The sequence below is a fragment of the Xyrauchen texanus genome, chromosome 46, assembly GCF_025860055.1.
Source record: "Xyrauchen texanus isolate HMW12.3.18 chromosome 46, RBS_HiC_50CHRs, whole genome shotgun sequence".
NCBI classification, from domain to species: domain Eukaryota; kingdom Metazoa; phylum Chordata; class Actinopteri; order Cypriniformes; family Catostomidae; genus Xyrauchen; species Xyrauchen texanus.
In genome coordinates this window covers 319,111-337,412 of record NC_068321.1, presented here as the reverse complement: position 1 = coordinate 337,412, position 18,302 = coordinate 319,111, and the positions used below count along the sequence as shown (strand labels likewise).

The 18,302-nt window shown below is 42.8% G+C and overlaps 1 protein-coding gene across 2 annotated transcripts in view; it reads right to left on the bottom strand.

The window, feature by feature from the left end:
- slc1a2b (solute carrier family 1 member 2b) overlaps positions 1–18,302 on the bottom strand; it is an 83,260-nt gene that overhangs the window by 47,110 nt on the left and 17,848 nt on the right. For both annotated transcript variants that reach the window (XM_052119172.1, XM_052119174.1), the window contains exons 2-3: positions 6,801–6,935; positions 1,738–1,890 (exon numbers count right to left, since the gene is read on the bottom strand). In XM_052119172.1, coding sequence (XP_051975132.1) covers positions 1,738–1,890; positions 6,801–6,930 — 283 coding nt within the window. In that variant the 5' untranslated portion in view covers positions 6,931–6,935. The remainder of the gene's footprint in view (positions 1–1,737; positions 1,891–6,800; positions 6,936–18,302) is intronic.

Here is an 18,302-nt window from a genome sequence, read left to right as displayed (position 1 = left end):
CCCCGACTGCTTCAGTGAGCACAAACAATGTATACTCTGAATACTTCTCTCTGCATCGAGGCACCAGGCAAGGGTGCCCTCTCTCTCCCTTGTTATTCGCCCTATCAATTGAACCCTTGGCTGCTGCCCTCCGTCAGTCAGCAAATTTTAAAGGTATTACACGGCATGGTACAGAGCATATAATTTCATTGTATGCAGATGACGTTTTATTATATGTATCAAGCCCAACCTCCTCAATACCTCAAATTATTTCACTAATAAAGGAGTTTGGCAAGTTATCTGGCTATAAGCTTAACATGAGTAAGAGTGAGTTTTTCCCGATCACTCCGGCCTCTTGTAGAGACTCTTCCTCTATCCCGTTCAGAGTAGTACGTGAGGGGTTCAAATACTTGGGTGTGCAAGTCACAAGATAGGTGCAATAGGTGTTCGCAATCGCCTGCCACAACTGCCCATATGTTCTGGCTCTGTCCTGGGTTGGAGGAATTTTGGAGAGGGATTTTCGAATCATATAAAAATATGTATGGCATCCAGATTGACCCAGATCCCTTAATGTGTATTTTTGGTGTTGCTCCCGATGGTGTAGAACTCAGGAAAGATATTCGTTCTGTTATTGCCTTCACTACATTACTGGCAAGGCGTTTAATATTATTTCAGTGGAAAAAGGCAGACCCTCCAACACATAGAAGCTGGTTGAAAGAAGTGATGTCTTGCATTCAACTCGAAAAGATTAAATACATGATTCGAGGTTCGAAACGTAAGTTTCAAGACACATGGTCCCCCTTTATAAGATATTTTGAAGAGCTCCCCTGCCTCTAAGATGCAATAATCTGCCTCAATTTCCCCTTGTTATATCATCTTTACGTTTTTTTTTTTTTTAAAGTTTCTGTTGAAATCACTATATTATTATTATTATTTTTGCATCAGTATTCTTGTTATCTGGACAAGTAGCTTTATAAAGTGTGATTTATATATTCTATGAAGATGTGCCAATTCTTCTAGGGAGTATATCCCTTTATTTATTTACTTATTATTATTATTTAATTAATTTATTTTTATTTTTATTTATTTATTTTTTTTAAGCGGGAGGTGGGAGGGGATGGGAAGATGATTGTAATTGTAACTGTTAAAAACCCAATAAAGAAAATATAAAAATAAAAAAAAAGAACTCCACTTATTACAGTGGCGCCATGTTAGATTGGGGCGTTTATGTTTTTTATGCCCATGTCGCACAGAAATTACTTAACAAAATTATGATTTTCATCTTTGTTGATAAGTTACGGCAATATCAAGTTGACTGTAGTGACTACTGTACTTGGCCGTGTTGACTCTCAGCTTAGTATGTCCCTTCAGTGGCTCTTATTACACTGGTAGCATGGTGCAGTGCGTAGTGTGCAGAAATATGAAGTGGTGAGGAATGGGTATGATCCTGCCCTGGGGCAACTTGCAAATTGGTGTTGCTTTATGTGTCATATTGTGTCTATGTGTTCTGTTTATCCTGCTTAGTGTGGTACCATGCTTGCCATTTCAGTTCTTGTCCCCGTTATTGCTGCTTGCAGTTAAATTTATTGTTCTTATTATTATATAATCAAAATCGCATGTAATATAATAACTTAATAATAAAAAGCACATATCAGTCATGAATAATATAAACACCCAATCACTTGTTGTTCTCAGCAATACTGTTAGCATTTCCAATTTTTCTGCTGAAAGTTTATAAAAAGATGAGGTTTATGTTACCTGTGATTAAGCTGGAGATAATTAAGGGAAGGATGAGCATTTTTAGCATCCTCATTAGAATATCTCCAGGGAAGGCAATTACCATGACGATGTTGTCATCGATGGGGGAAGCAAAACGCAGCAGCGAACCAGAGACAGCTCCCAAAATCACACCTGTAATGAGTGAGAGTGTCAGAGAGAATTTAATTGTATTAATAATGAACAATGTATTGAAATGCTCCTAAACATACTTATAATTTACCCGGACGTGCACCCTAACCTAGAAGTTTTGCTTTCTTCTGTATTACACATGTGTTGCCTAATGAAGAGTTTGTGACCCATGATAAATAAACCTAAATGATGCATTGAAAGCCAGATATTCTTTACCAACGGATCAAATTACAGAGGCAGCAAAGTACACACACTGACAGAAGACATTTAATTGCAGGTAGCGAATATAATGTGCATTGTGGGTAACTGTAAGATGTCTCGGATTTGGAATGACAGAAGAAATGCTGTTAGACACACAGACATTCGCTTGAAGAAACACACTTTATAATATTTTTAAGAACACATGCATGTAAAAGGTTCTCACTCTTTCTTTGTTTCAGTCTTCTGAATCTTTTTTGCAATAATAGTATCGTCTATGAGAATGCTGCAAATGACCTCAGACATCTCAGCTCAGGAGATGCTTTTAGTTCAGTTCACTTTATTTCCACAGAACAGTTCATTGTGAGCACAACTCTATAGGGTCACTTTATATATATTGCCTATACATCTGTGATTAAATCATAAAATAATACAAAAACACGTTCACCTCGAACAATGATTTATATTTCAGTTATAATTATCATCATTTTAATTATTATGTTTACATTTAGAATTGTTTTTAGATCTTAATTTGTATTAGTAATTTTCCACCTGTTGTCATAGTCGGATATTTGCGTTACGATAAATGGAAAGATGGTTATATATGTTTTTTTTTTTATTTTAATTGCTTTATTGTTTAGTTTGAAGTGCAATTTTGCTCAGCCCTAGGAGAGAACAAAACAAATTTATTCACACACAAAGTCATTATCCTTCCGAAGCAGCTTAATTGGGTCCTGGGATGAAAGGTAATAAAACATCAACATTAAACCCGCAACAACCCACAATAAGTGATGTATTTGACAAAAGAAATACCCGACTGGTAGAACATGATGGAGAGTATGCTCGGATGAAGTAGGTTTTTTTGCTGTTGAAAAGTCATCTTTCAAAAACACACATTTTAACATCACTTTTTTTCAGATTCATTTGAAGTTTTTGTTAAAATAAATAAATTAATGTCAAAGTTTGAAATCAAGCTGCCTTGTATTATTGTGGAGGCTATAGCTTAACGACAATTACCCTATAGTACCACTTAGCGTCCAACCAGCGGTAATAGTGTGAAAATTATCATATTGTGGCAAGTCTATATCATGGTTATTTTTAAGCTCTAGGTAGGGTAAGGTGTTACACTATATGGTTAGGTTTAGAGATAAGATTTGGGGGTTAATGTTCCAAAAACACAGTTTTGGATTAACACAAAAAAACAAACAAGATTGGGGACTATACGGACCCACAGGAAGCATCTCATATTGGTGGGTATATAACTTGGTTATGAATTCGCCACCTCCTACTACTGAGACAAATATTTGTAAAATCGGTTAGGTACCATCATGTAGGGAAACTCTTGCACAACTTTGTGTTGTGGAGATACAGTATACTGCATCATATTCCACATCAGTGTCCAACTAATTTAATGTGTCTGGAACAGAGATATTCCTTCCCTGGAAATAATGTGCTCTTTCTTGCTGTTATTCAGCCATTCAGCTCAGAAAGCCACAGTAATCTGTTCTACTGTCACAGTACAAAGACTCACCCAGCCTCACATGAACCTACAGTAAGAATGTTTACTGCTTTACAGCACTAATGCACCCTAGCTACAGCAGATTACTTTCTGGGTTTGTAATCCTAAAGAAACATATTTTATATATCTTGATGGTGGTGATTAATAAAAAAAATTATAATGGTCCTAAAATGGGCTTCATTTTCTGTATGCAAAAATCGATTGTATTTCCTTTTCATTTTGGCTGAAACGACCAGGACATTTTGCATATGCTCACCTAAAATGAAAGTATTGTTACAAATAAAATGCTGCCAGAACAACAAGCTGGCTTCTGACCCATTACTTTACAAACTACAGAGGCGATGCCGCAGCCCATTTCAGTAACTTGTGATTTCTCTTTAAACGCACAGAGCTAACGTTACACTAATATGAAGCCGCAGGAAAATAGACTGATTCAACAGAACAACCAATCAGAACATTAGTCAAGTCAAGTGGTTTTTATTGTCAACCATATACAGTTAGTACAGTACACAGTGAAACGAGACAACGTTCCTCCAGGACCATGGTGCTACATAAAAACAACATAGGACAAACACAGAACCACATGAGACTACACAGACTAAATAACATTTCTATATAAAGTGCATGTGCAAACGTGTGCAAAAAGTACAGGACAGTACAATAAATTACAAAAAATGAACAGGACAATAGGCACAGTAAGAGACAGTGCAGCGCTGACCAGTACACAGTAGTGCAAAAGATGACAGTTTCTAAAAATGCCAAATGTAAACGTAACATACTATGAGATAGTGTTCTATGGACATAGCAGTTATTGAGGTAGCAGCCAGGTATAAAGTGACAATAATTAAAGTGCAACTCAGGACACGTGTGTGTGTGTGTGTGTGTGTGTGTCAGTCCAGTCTCTGAGTATTGAGGAGTCTGATGGCTTGGGGGAAGAAGCTGTTACACAGTCTGGCAGTGAGGGCCTGAATGTTTTGGTACCTCTTGCCAGACAGCAGGAGGGTGAAGAGTTTGTGTGAGGGGTGTGTGGGGTCATCCACAATGCTGGTTGCTTTGCGGATACAGTGTTTTTTGTAAATGTCTTTGATGGAGGGAAGAGAGACCCCGATGATCTTCTCAGCTGTCCTCACTATACTCTGCAGGACTTTGCGGTCCGAAACGGTGCAAGCCCCAAACCAGGCAGTGATGCAGCTGCTCAGGATGCTCTCAATAGTCCCTCTATAGAATGTAGTGAGGATAGGGGGTGGGAGATGTGCTTTCCTCAGCCTTCGAAGAAAGTAGAGACGCTGCTGGGGTTTCTTGGTAATAGAGCTGGTGTTGAGGGACCAGGTGAGGTTCTCCGCCAGGTGAACACCAAGGAATTTGGTGCTCTTGACGATCTCCACAGAGGAGCCGTTGACGTTCAGCGGAGAGTGTTCACTATGTGCTCTCCTAAAGTCAACAACCATCTCTTTTGTATTGTCCACATTCAGAGACAGGTTGTCCGTTAGCCGCTGCACCTCCTCTCTGTATGCTGACTCGTCGTTCTTGCTGACGAGACCCACCACGGTCATGTCAGCTGCGAACTTAATGATGTGGTTCGAGCTGTGCATTGCTGCACAGTCGTGAGTCAGCAGAGTGAACAGCAGTGGACTGAGCACACAGCCCTGGGGGGCCCCAGTGCTCAGTGTGGTGGTGGTGGTGGAGATGCTGTTCCCGATCCGGACTGACTGAGGTCCTCCAGTCAGGAAGTCCAGGATCCAGTTACAGAGGGAAGTGTCCAGGCCCAGCAGGTTCAGCTTTCCAATCAGGTGCTGAGGAATGATTGTGTTGAATGCTGAGCTGAAGTCTATGAACAGCATTCGAACAGAGTTTTTTTTATCTTGGTGGGTGAGAGCCAGATGGAGGGTGGTGGCGATGGCGTCGTCTGTTGAACGGTTTGGATGATACGCAAACTGCAGTGGGTCTAGTGAGGGGGGCAGCTGGGTCTTAATGTCCCTCATGACGAGCCTCTCGAAGCACTTCATGATGATGGGTGTGAGTGCGACGGGACGGTAGTCCTTGAGGCAGGACACTGAAGACATTTTTGGCATGGGGACGATGGTGGTGGCCTTGAAGCATGTTGAAACGATGGCGCTGCTCTGAGAGATTTTGAAGATGTCTGTAAGAATGTCCGCCAGCTGGTCTGCACATCCTCTGAACACTCTGCCAGGAATGTTGTCTAGTTTCAGGACAGGAGGTGGGACTTTTCTTGCGTTAACAGTGAAATACTGATGTGCAAGCAGCGCGAGTCATATTTAATATGCACAGTAAATGTACTTTGCTGCCAAACATGAACATATTTTAAAATAAACACAACTTATGTTATTAAATTGTGAAAATAGTGACTGCACCCAGGCCAAGTTACCTGTTGTTCTATAATTATATCAAATGTTTTTTCACTTTTTCTCTCATAATATATCAGATCTTTTCAATGTGAATTAATTTGTAGGAAAACTGAGAACAGAGCACATTATGGAACACAAGGATTAGGGGTTTCCCCTCCTCAAAATTCTAATTTAACCCCAGGTTACAACTCAGATATTATAAAATAATAGTTTAATAATAACATTAGGCTACTTAATTATATTACACAACACTTAACATATTACTATTAATAAAAAGAACATATAAGCAAACTTGTTAATTTAAATAGATTTTAGTTTTAAATATTCCATACCATGGTTTTACTGACTTGGACAGGTGAAGGAGGTAGGGTTGACTACCTCTTCAGCACCCACTACACCACAGCACAAGATAACAACCTCATAAATTGACCTTTTACACTATTTAATCGATGCAAAATTTAAAACATTTTCTTCTGTATTCAGTGCTAATAACCAGAGCTCAGACGCAGTAAATTAAGGCATGTGTTTCTGCAGTCTCTCTGCAGAAGTATTAATTTCCTACCATTTTTATCCTTTATACTAGTCTTTAAGGGGAAGTTCAAGCAGCACATGAAGTTTATACTAAAATTCCCTGTCACTCTTTTCTTGCTTTACACCAACTGTTGACTGTACTGATCCTAACCATTCAACAACTAAACTTGCCTCTCTGTCCAGTCACATTATCCAAAGCATACTCTGTTTACTGTGACATTTTTTATATTTCTGCGATTCATTTCTATTCCTTACTATTTTCTCAGTGATATGTGGACAGGTGGTTTAAGGACACTCACCCAACACAGTTAGCGTGAGCAGCAGGTTCTTGCACAACTTCTGGCATATTGTACCCAATTTGGAGCGCGGCCGGGCTTCGATGGGCTCCAGGTGGCTTTCGTGCATTCGTACCTCCACGTGCTTCGGCATGCTGTCTGAACATCAGAGAGAAACAGATTTACAGTGAATAAAAACTAACATAAAGGGTAAATGGGATTTACACAGTAATGTCAATATTTTTGATACCTTGACACATTTTTAGGATATGCAAACAATAGATCTGTTCTGAACAAAACCTCGTGGGCTGTCTCCGAGGGCAACAATTTTCGGCATCAAAGGCACGCTTCTGATGTGAATACTGTTTCAGAAGGTAGGTAGGTACCTTAATATGCTGCTTACAAAGATATGCTGCCAAATTCTAAGGCAGTATAGTGCGTATCATTTACAGAGATGTGAATCCTAGAAAGAACTGTAATGAGCTTGGTGAAAAGTAAACCAAGATGGCGAACAGAGCCCGATACATTTTGATTATGAATATATAATTTGTTTAACAAATTAGTTATAATAATATAAAAAACATATACAATTCCTCTCGCATCACCTGTATTGTAATCAATAGCAATCTCCTAATCAATTGCGTGAGGAGTGTTACTTGTGTATGTTTTAAATCGCTAATATTTCTGAAGTTCAGTACATTAGGATGTTGCCATAGAAGGCAGCTGCCTCTGTAGGCCTTACTGTGACTCATCTGGACTATTTTAAATAATTTTTTTATTTAAACATGAACAAACAGACGTCTTTGACTGCTTGATACAGATCTCAGGCCACTTTTAAAAGACATGGTGTCAAGTTACAACTCTGAAGAGAAGCGATTCTCAGTCATTCAGCTGCTGTCTCTTGCTGTTTTAAGCTCAAATGCATCATGGACGAATTCTTTCACCCATCTGCGCTATTTTTAATTGTTTGGATATGAAATCACATGCTGGACGGATGTCTTTTGACCGTTTATATGCTTTTTGACCAATGTGCATTTCAGTGCAGGATAATACTGGAAACTGGATGTGGATGTGTCTTCAGTGTGGATTGCTTGTGAACCAGTCAAAGGAACTGTTATTGAAGGTTGGGGCAGATTTGAAACTCAATCTGAAGAGAATGGACAAGCTCCACAACATTATAAAATTAATTTTCAGGGGTTACACATAACGGACATCCAACACATTGCATCTGAATATATTAAACTGTTCATCTCAAGCACAACTGTCTACATGCATCATAGCCAATAGAACCCATAAGGTAAAGTGATGAAACCGTGTCTGTGATGGTCTGGGATGATCTTGCAAACTCTGTTTGAGGCATGACTGAAAATGCACTGATGCACTTTCATCAGTGCATCACTTATTGCATAAATGAAAATGTAAAGGTACGCAAGGGACCGTCTGAAAATTGCACCCACTATACATAACATAAAAACCCAGAAAATGTACAGTATTTTCACATTCCAAATTTTAGTAATTTCCCAGTGGATAGACTCACTTACTACCGCTGAGATGATTACAGTAAGTTTAATAAAATGAGTACAGTATTCAAGTATAATTTATTTTTAAATTGACTAAAATGATCATGTCATGTTCACATTCCAGGGGATGTCGAAGGTTCCTAGCTGATAGACTTACTACATGTGATATTTTGTCAGCATGTGCAATTATACAGATGCAGTTTTCAAATATTATAAACAAAACTCATCTTAATGAGCACATTCTAAAGGCTTCCAGGTAACCTGCTCTCATTGAGGATCATGATCATGCACAAGTGAGGTTAGTGTTGAATTAGGGTTAGACTGTTCTCTCATTGTTTGTAAGAAAAACACTCTAACCAGAGAATTGTTGTTCCATATAATAAGCATTAACAAACACTATTTATAAAAACATTAAACTCAACCCAAATTCAAAGGGGATGCTGCACAGCTGATCCTACAGCCTTTAAAATGTGCAAATGTAAATTAGATACATTTTGGTGTGTCATATTTTTTATAATATAATTGAATACTGCATCCGTTTAATTGCACATGCTGTAAAGTCAGTCAGTCTATGCACTGGAAACTAATTACAATCTTTGGAATGTGAAAATAATCTTTCTTTAATCGACTTTCTTTTTTTCATAATATAACTTATTACTGTAAATTCATATCACACTTTCAGCCTTCTACAACCTTTATAATGTGAAATGTTTTTCAGTAACAGTGTTTCCCCGTCTGTCACTCAGTCGACGTTGTGTCGCTGAGTTGACACTAGGGGTCGCTCCTGCGGAGCACGGCCATCTCTGATTTTGAGAAAAGGACAATGAGAATTGGCGTGTGGAATTTGCATGCCACTCCCCCGGACATATGGGTATAAAAGGAGTGACGCTGCAAATACACATCAGATATCTTTTTCGGAGCCAAGAGAGCAGTCATAGAACTGAATTCCTCTGCTCTTCCAGTCATCTCTGCAAGCTGTTGGCTTTACGGCGCTTTCCAGCGGTCCTCCCCCTCGCATACTACGTTGTGCTGAGCATACATCCCCTGGGCGCTTCAACAGCTGATAAAAGAGTTATGGCGTGAATAACTTCGTTTATATATACATTTATACTCTCGTATACATATATATATATAAAAAAAAAACATTAAAAGAGTGGCACAAACGGTGAAGCGTCTTTTTCAAGATGTCTTTCCGTTTGTGTGTGTTTCCTGGTTGCGGTCATTCTCTCTCCCCATCTGATGGCCACGATTGCTGCCTCTTGTGCCTGGGTGCTACCCACGCAGAGTCAGCGTTCGTGGATGGTTCATGCTCTCAATGCGAGAGCATGCCCATGGCTACGCTGCGGTCGCGCCTCGCACTGGTAAGAGCGTGGGGCACCCCAGCTGCTCCCCGACTCGGTCCTTCTACCTACGGGTGAGGCGGTGTCGGCTAGCGCTGTGGGCGATATGGGGACCTCAGTGGGAGCCTCTCCACCAGGTACAACCCCACGGATCTCCCACTCCCCGCCACGCTCGTATGCTCCAACCGAGCGCTGGGGCGCGGTTGCCGGCTCGCTTCATAGCAGACCCGCGATCACGTTTGGAGCACCTGACGACGATGAGATTTCGATTGCGGCATCGGAGAGCGGGTTTGTCATGGTAGACCTGTTCGCTTCCCCGGAATCCTCCCATTGCCCACTCTCGTACTCTCTGGCCGAGGCCCCCCTCGGCACAGATGCCTTGGCACACAGCTGGCCCCCGGCGCTTCGCAAGTATGCGTTTCCCCCAGTGAGCCTACTTGCACAGACGTTGTGCAAAGTCAGGGAGGACAGGGAGCAGGTCCTCTTAGTGGCCCCTTATTGGCCCTCCCGGATCTGGTTCTCGGACCTCACGCTCCTCGCGACAGCCCCCCCCGGCGAATTCCCCTGAGGAAGGGCACCATCTGGCACCCACGACCAGACCTCTGGAATCTCCATGTCTGGCCCTTGGACGGGATGCGGTAGACTTAGGTGGCCTACCACCCGCGGTGGTAGACACGATCACTCAGGCGAAAGCCCCCTCAACGAGGCGTCTTTATGGCCTGAAGTGGCGTCTGTTTGCTCAGTGGTGTTCTCCCCATGGTGAAGACCCCCAGAGATGCGCAGTTGGATCAGTGCTTTCCTTTCTGCGGGAAAGGTTGGAGGGACCTTGAAGGTGTATGTAGCCGCTATATCGGCACATCATGATGCAGTGGAAGTAAGTATTTAGGGAAGCACGATTTGATCATCAGGTTCCTGAGGGGCGCGAGGAGGTTTAACCTCCCCAGGCCACGCCTCGTTCCCTCGTGGGACCTCTCCGTGGTCCTTCGGGGCCTTCGGGAGCTCCCTTTGAGCCCCTTGAGTCAGCAGAGCTAAAGGCGCTCTCTCTGAAGACCGCCCTCCTGACGGCTAGAGTTCGGTCCGGCTTACTCTCATGTCATCCTGAGACCCCGACCGGGCTATGTGCCCAAGGTTACCACGATCCCCTTTAGGGATCAAGTGGTGAAACTGCAAGCGCTGCCCCTGGAGGAGGCAGACCCAACCTTTACGTTGCTGTGTCCGGTGCATGCTCTTCGCATCTACTTGGACCGCACGCAGAGCTTTAGAAGCTCCGAGCAGCTCTTTGTTTGCTTTGGCGGACAGCGGAAGGGAAGCGCTGTCTCCAAACAGAGGATCGCCCACTGGGTCATCGATGCCATCACGATGGCATACCACGCCCAGCACGTGCCGCCCCCTGCTGGCCTATGAGCCCATTCTACCAGGGGCGTTGTGGCTTCATGGGCATTGTCCCATGGCGCCTCTCTAGCAGACATATGTAGAGCCGCGGGTTGGGCAACACCTTTGCAAGGTTCTATAACCTCAGGGTTGAGCCAGTTTCATCCCGTGTGTTATCAGGTGACACAAACAGGTAAGTTCGGGTCAGCTGGCCGGGTGTATCGCTTGTGCAAAGCGCCTTTCCCCTCCCTTGAGTGAAGACGTGCGCTCTTTTCCCCAGTTGCGTTCGCAGGAAGTGTGAACCCTGGACGTTCTTCCTCCCTAGCCTAGCGGCCGTTGAGTCTTCGGAGAGGCTCACTGCCGCCCTGGTACTGGCGTCACTAGGCCCCCGTGCTGAGGTAAGTGCTCCACATGTGCTGGTTGCCCCCTTCAGCAACCCCGTGTGATGTATATCCCACAAAATGGTTTCCCTACCGGCAAACCGCGTCTTCCTTGGACAGAGGGTCCTCTGCCCTGGGTCGCCGTGTTTGTAGTAACCCCTCCCCACCTTTGGGTAGGGTCTACCACGGTGCCGTTCCACACGATGTGCTTCCGCTGCTAGCCGGTAAGACCGTGTGTGTATTCCACCTAAACCCCCCCCCACCTCTCGGGGCCGGGTGTGGTCTCCGCGGTGTCCTCCTCTTTGGAGGGACACCCCCCAGCTTGGACCATTTATATTTGGCCCCCAGCCAAACGATTGCATTCCTTTTACAGGGGAGAAAAATAGAGAGAAGGCCCTGGCTGGGCCAGCCAGTCCTTATACTTCTGAGCAGTTAGCTGTTCCCCCTAGGTGCAGGGGACCGCTTCATGCCTGCCAGTGTGTTGAGGGTAGTTATGCGACGGCTTGCTGCGCTGGCTACAAGGCACACAGAGGGTTGCCTGTCTCGCACCGCTTTTCTGCGTAACTCTGGTTCAGCTCTGTGGCGTTTTCCATGGGACCCCTAGTGTCAACTCAGCGACACAACGTCGACTGAGTGACAGACGGGGAACGTCTCGGTTACTGACGTAACCTCCGTTCCCTGATGGAGGGAACGAGACGTTGTGTTCCCGCTAGCCACAATACTGAACCATCCGCTGAAAGCGCCGGGTCTTTGGCTCGGCTCCTCAATGCGATACCTGATGTGTATTTGCAGTGTCACTCCTTTTATACCCGTATGTCCGGGGGAGTGGCATGCAAATTCCACACGGCAATTCTCATTGGCCTTTTCTCAAAATCAGAGATGGCCGTGCTCCGCAGGAGCGACCCCTAGTGTCAACTCAGTGACACAGCGTCTCGTTCCCTCCATTAGGGAACGGAGGTTACGTCAGTAACCGAGACGGTTTCATGATAGAACATGCAAGTCAATTGAATAAATGCTCTAAGGCCAGTGATGTTTTAGCTTAGTGTGTGGAGATTTCAGACTGTCCCTTACACACTGTAGGTGAATATCCAGCAAATGTCGAACCTAAAACCAACTGTACCCCTCTCATATATGAACGGATCATGGACAAACAGTAAAAATGGAGATGATTAATGAAATAACATTTTATTTTGAATTAGGAATGACATACAAATATGTAGTGCGGTAGCTGGCATAAAGACATTTTACATTATAAGTGAAAGGCATCTAAAACCTATTCTGAATATTATAGGTTTTGCAGATGAAAATTTGCAAGTTTGAATGAAACTGTTAGATTTATCATTGATCAGTTAAATGATCCTGGACACCTCCAAGTATACATATTGACCTGTACACAAAAAGAGAAAAGGATGTCATTCCCACAACGAAAATTTAAAACAGAAGGGTGAAAAGAAAAATGACACTATGAAATATTTAAATATAATTGTTAATATAAACTACTGTTTTCATTCAAATTTGTACTCTTTCATCACAGTTGAGCAGCACAGACAGATATTCATTTATTTGCTTTGGCGCCACCATCAGGTATAAGCGCTTTATGTTATGCTTTCTCTGATTCAAAGCATTGCTTACCGCTCTTTTATTCAAAACTGCACCTTCATTCAAACTGAATCAAGCCCATTACTGCAAATGGCCAAGGTAAGCACGCTTACCAAAATGAGTAAGCCAATCAGAAGTCTTCCTTCAGTCACATTTTCTGATAGGCTAGATTTTTGTTTTGTGTCAACAAGTTGATCTTAACGTAACTAATGCATTATTAAGTGCTAAAATGGACATAGTGTAAGCATCGATGACTTACATGGATTTGGCAAAGTTAATTTCAATAAAAAATTGAGAAAGAGAGGCTATCAAAATTTCAACAAGAGGGCGACATTTACAACAATGTGACAGAGATGTTCATTTGCAAGTAGAGTACATGGATTATGTGTTCAAGTAATGGTAAATTAATATATATTTATAAAAATGATGTGTTATTAATACAAGGTCGCAGATACTAGGTCATAGTTTCTAGTTAGTCTGAGGCTATGAAGTGGTGATATGGCAATCATGTCCTTCTTGTGTTGTCTGTTTCATTGTTATAAGGTTAATTTATGTTGTAATATTAAGGGATGTAGACTGCCGTGTCTACATTTCATATGCCTTTTGCATTCAAGTTATGATTGTTATCATTGGTCATCAGATTAGTAAATTACTGCTGTCCATTCCAGTGGTTCTGAACTGTGGGAAGCTTGATGTGTGAGGCCTATGATGTTGAAACATATAGCCTGGCAATAACTGGTAATATTTTCTTTTTGTTGTATGTCAGAACAAGCTCTTCTGGCACTATGGTTCATTGTATGATTTAATGGACATAAACATGCTCGACTCAATATATGACAATCTTTAATGTGTGAAATGAGCAATATTACTGTCCTCAATTTAAAACAATTTGGTCATGAAGTTCATCACTGTGACATAAGTTTTTCCATTGACTGGTGGTTTCTAAGGCAACAATTTATGTCTATAACATTTCCATGACATTACACTCACCCATATAATGTGTTTTGGGAACAACGTTTAATAATGTGTATTAAAAAATCTTTGATGCTTGCCCGGTCTCAAAGCCCATGGCACGTGCCTGGTGCACACAGAACATTTTGTAAAGGTGTAAATCAAGTTGCAAGCATTATAAAAATAAATTATTAGCAGTACTTTAATGCTTTGCATAAGTGTTCATGTGTTGTGAATCTGTAATTTCATATGAACACATTTACATATTAACACCCCCTTTAAAATGGGCATGTAACGGGGTCTCTGTATTTTCATTACATTTCTCTCCATTTTCAATTTGCAAAAACAGTGCCAAAAGTATAAGCGCAAAAACAAAGTATGTCCGATGAATACACACCAATTTTTCTTTGTTTTAATATGAAATTGCAAATCCACAACACATGAATTACACTTAAGAAAGCATTAAAGTATTGCTAAAATTTTTTTCTTATGCTTGCAACTTGATTTGCACCTTTACAAAACCTTCTCAGAGCATGCACATTTTTCTATCATGCTTGTAACTTCATTTACGCTTTTACAAATCTTACACTGCACATGCAAATCATTTAGGAACTATTTTACCTTCATAAAGAAACAACTAAATTTAAATAGCAAATCTGAGTTAAGTTTACTTCCATCTTAAATTAAATAGTTAAGTTCATTCTATATTCTAAGTAAAGTGAACTTAATTATGCAAGTTTTGGAGATGACTTGGGGGTACACGGAGATTCTTCAGGTGGTTAAGGCAGTTGCGGAGCCTCCTCCAAGTACACCAGGCCAAGGCATTGAGCTGCCCTCGGTGACTGATCTCGCCGTCCGGGTGATGAGGTCACAGCGCTGGCACTTGGGATGCGAAGTCCACCTTGGTGGTCCAGGAGCAACACCTATGGCTAAACTTGGTTGAGATGAAGGACACCAACAAGGTCCACTTCCTCAATGCCCCAGTCTCCCAGATTGGACAATTCGGCGACACTGTTGAGGACTTTACCCAGCAGAAGCAGACGGAGGCCATCCAACATATCGTTCAAGGTCCCGTACCCTGTCTGCTCACCACTGAGGGCGTCCCCTTGCTGCTTCAACTCAGGCGGCTCCACCACAGCCTGAGCCAAACGCTCGGCCCCGGTGTAGAGTCCCCCGCAGGAAACGGATGCCCCCCGCCTCACGGTCTAGCACTAAGAGCCCTAGGAAGGCCCCCAAGCACCCCTGAGATGGACAACCCAGGGAGGAAGAGGTCCACTGGAACCCTGGAGCTGGTATCCAGACCCCTCCATCCCCCGGTGGAGGTCCGATAGGAGAACAACTTTTGTGTTGTTTTCACCGCACATCCAAGGGTTGCACACAAACATTTAAAAAAAAATTGCGGTTTCCTAACTCCCTGGGTCACAAAGCTGGTGTTTACAGTTACATTAAAAAACAGCCGGACACCGAACACTTGCAGCCAGAGCGCTACGAAAGTGGGCCCCTCACCTTCACGTGCCCAGCCACGGCACACTCACATCAGGCATTTGTGATGAGACATGTGGACGGTCTCCCTCCTCCCTGTTGATGAGCGGTCCTATGGTGGGTATGCAGAGCAAGATATGTGCTTCAAGGTTCCCCTCAGCACAGCCACAAGCACGGGACGCTAAGCTCCTCGTCGTGGCATCTCCTATTCTGCCCCACCGCGAGGCCCCACCCGCAGGTACGTTAGAAGCCATTGTCCCCTTGGTGCCCCTTGCCATGAGGAAGTGTGGCTAGGCTCTCCAACCCGTCCTGATAGCTGGCCAGGACCATCTGACTCGGCTATGCGATTCAGTTCACCAGGCACCCGCTCAGGTTCAGCGGTGTCCGCTTCACCACGGTGAAGGGTGAGAACGCCGCTGCCCTGAATGCCACTTCTGTAGAAGGACGCGATAGAGCCTGTCCCTCCAGCCGAGATGAAGAAAGGGTTCTACAGCCCCTTGGCCCCTACTTCATTGTGCCAAAGGAAGTCGGTGGGTTGCGGCCAATCTTGGACCTGCGAGTTCTGATCCGGGCTTTGTACAGACTCCCCTTCAAGATGCTGATGCAGAAATGCATTTTGGCTTGTGTTCGGCATCAAGATCAGTAGACCTGAAGGACTCGTACTTCCACATCTTGCTTTACCTCAGCACAGGCCCTTTCTGTGGTTCGCCTTCGAGGGCCGAGTGTACCAGTACAAGGTCTTCCCCTTCGTCCTGTCCCTGTCACCTCGCGTCTTCAAAAAAGTTGCAGAGGCAGGCCTTGCCCCGTTAGTGGGCATTCGCATCCTCAATTATCTCGACGATTGGCTGATTGGCTTCGGGTCAACTGGGAAAAGAGCAAGTTTTCCCGGTTCAGAGCATCTCTATCCTCGGGATGGAGTTAGACTCAGTCTCTATGATAGTGCGCCTCATAAGAGAGCACATGCAGTTGGTGCTGAACTGCCTGAAGTCATTCAGGGTGAGAAACATTTTCAGAGGCTCCTGGGGCACATGGCGCCCTCGGCGGAGGTCTGAAACCTGAATAAGTGGTTGCGAGCCAGCTCTATACCTGTATGTCTGGGGGAGTGGCATGCAAATTCCACTTGCCAATTGCCATTGGCCTTTTCTCAAAGATGGGGCTCCCAAGAGCAACCCTTTTGTTTGAGAAAAAAAAAGCATTCAGTCACTGAGAAGAACTGACCAAACACACTCTGCATTTCATCACAAACGCTGATTAAAATCATAGTGATTATGTCATTCTGCAGAAAGGTATAAGCAAATAATGACAGATAAAATAAAGTTTATGGACAATTTACAGTTTTGGTGCATTTTAAAATATAACCTAGAGAAAGCCAACTGTACCATGAAGAAAATGCAACATTGTAACTATTTTAGCCCATTTCAGAACAATCAAGCAAGTTACAGGTCTGAAAACACCCCTCTACAGCAATTGCAGTTTTACTCAAGTTATTTTGTCAGAGAGAGATAGTTGCTGTGACTCGTTACATGTCACCCCTCCAACATTTTTAATCGGCAAGTGTGTCATACATCTGACTGAAAAACCATCTGCATGTGCAACACCCTCAGCCAAAATGAGTTTGCTAGTTAGAGCCAGCTTAACTTTGTCTGTGGTTACTGAAATTCGAAGCACTGCCCCCAGTGACGGAAACAGGAAGTGTTTTTGAACATAAGGGCACCTGTGAGTTCCAGTTTTTCTAGTTGAAATGTCAAGTCAAAACAGCTTTCAAAGCAGATTTACAGAAAATTATACTACAACAGAAAATAAAGCTGTACTGTCTTTACTGTCTTACAGTCATCATTGTGTGGTTTGATAAAACGTGATTCTAGATTGTGCTTTAAAAAAGGAAAGAATTATTGTATATAGACCCCATTGAGCAAGCCAAAGGTGATTGTGTCCCCAGATGTCCCAATGGGGGGTGCCAAAAACAAGTTGTAAAACCAGTTGTTTTATCTCTAAATTATATAATTCAGTTAAGAGAAATGGATATTTTATTAACTCCCCCCCTAAAACCCCAACCCTAAACCTAACCATCAGTGGAGTAAAAATGTAATCTTATAGGGAAAATAGAACTTCTGAATCCTGCTTGTCACTGTTGTGAACATTATAATTTCCTAGTTTCAACCAGGACAACAACTCAGATCTCCCACTCTGCTGACGCAACAGGCTATCAGTCACATCACAGTCCTAACAAACATTTGTGAGTTCTTTGCAAATTTGCTGCAAACTTTCTGCAAATTAGTCACTGATTATTTTCACATGCAAATGAGCTTTGTTGCCAAAGGTTTGCTGCAGGTTCCCCCATGAGAACATGTTGTTTTAATGAAGTTGCAAACGAAAGTTCAGGAGGAGCTTGTTCATCTAGCCTTGTCAATCATATCCCGACAATATTCACAACAGTATCTACTCTGGCTTGACTTCACTCAACCCTTGTCGGAACACAATCTAAAACCTTACTTTCCTGAGTCCGATTCTGTCACACTCAATGATACTGAGATCTTGCTACGCAGCTAATTTAACCATATTTTGGGCACTCTTCCTCCCAACTACAGTACTTAATATCCTCTAATGATATAGACTATCTCTCCAATAGCAGATTTGTTCAAACCCTTCAAGCACACGCAGGTGAAACATTTAAATTCTTCTTGCAACTATTCTTCCCATACTTTCAAAAGAGCTAAATAATATTGGCTTATCACATACTGTACAGCCAGAGGAACATACGATCCCCCAGCTGATTTAATCTTGGCTGATATTTCAAATTAGTGGAGCTGAGAGACGAATTGCCTTTGAAACTGATGTCTAATAAGGATGTAATTGTTCACTCAAGTTACTCTAATCTACATA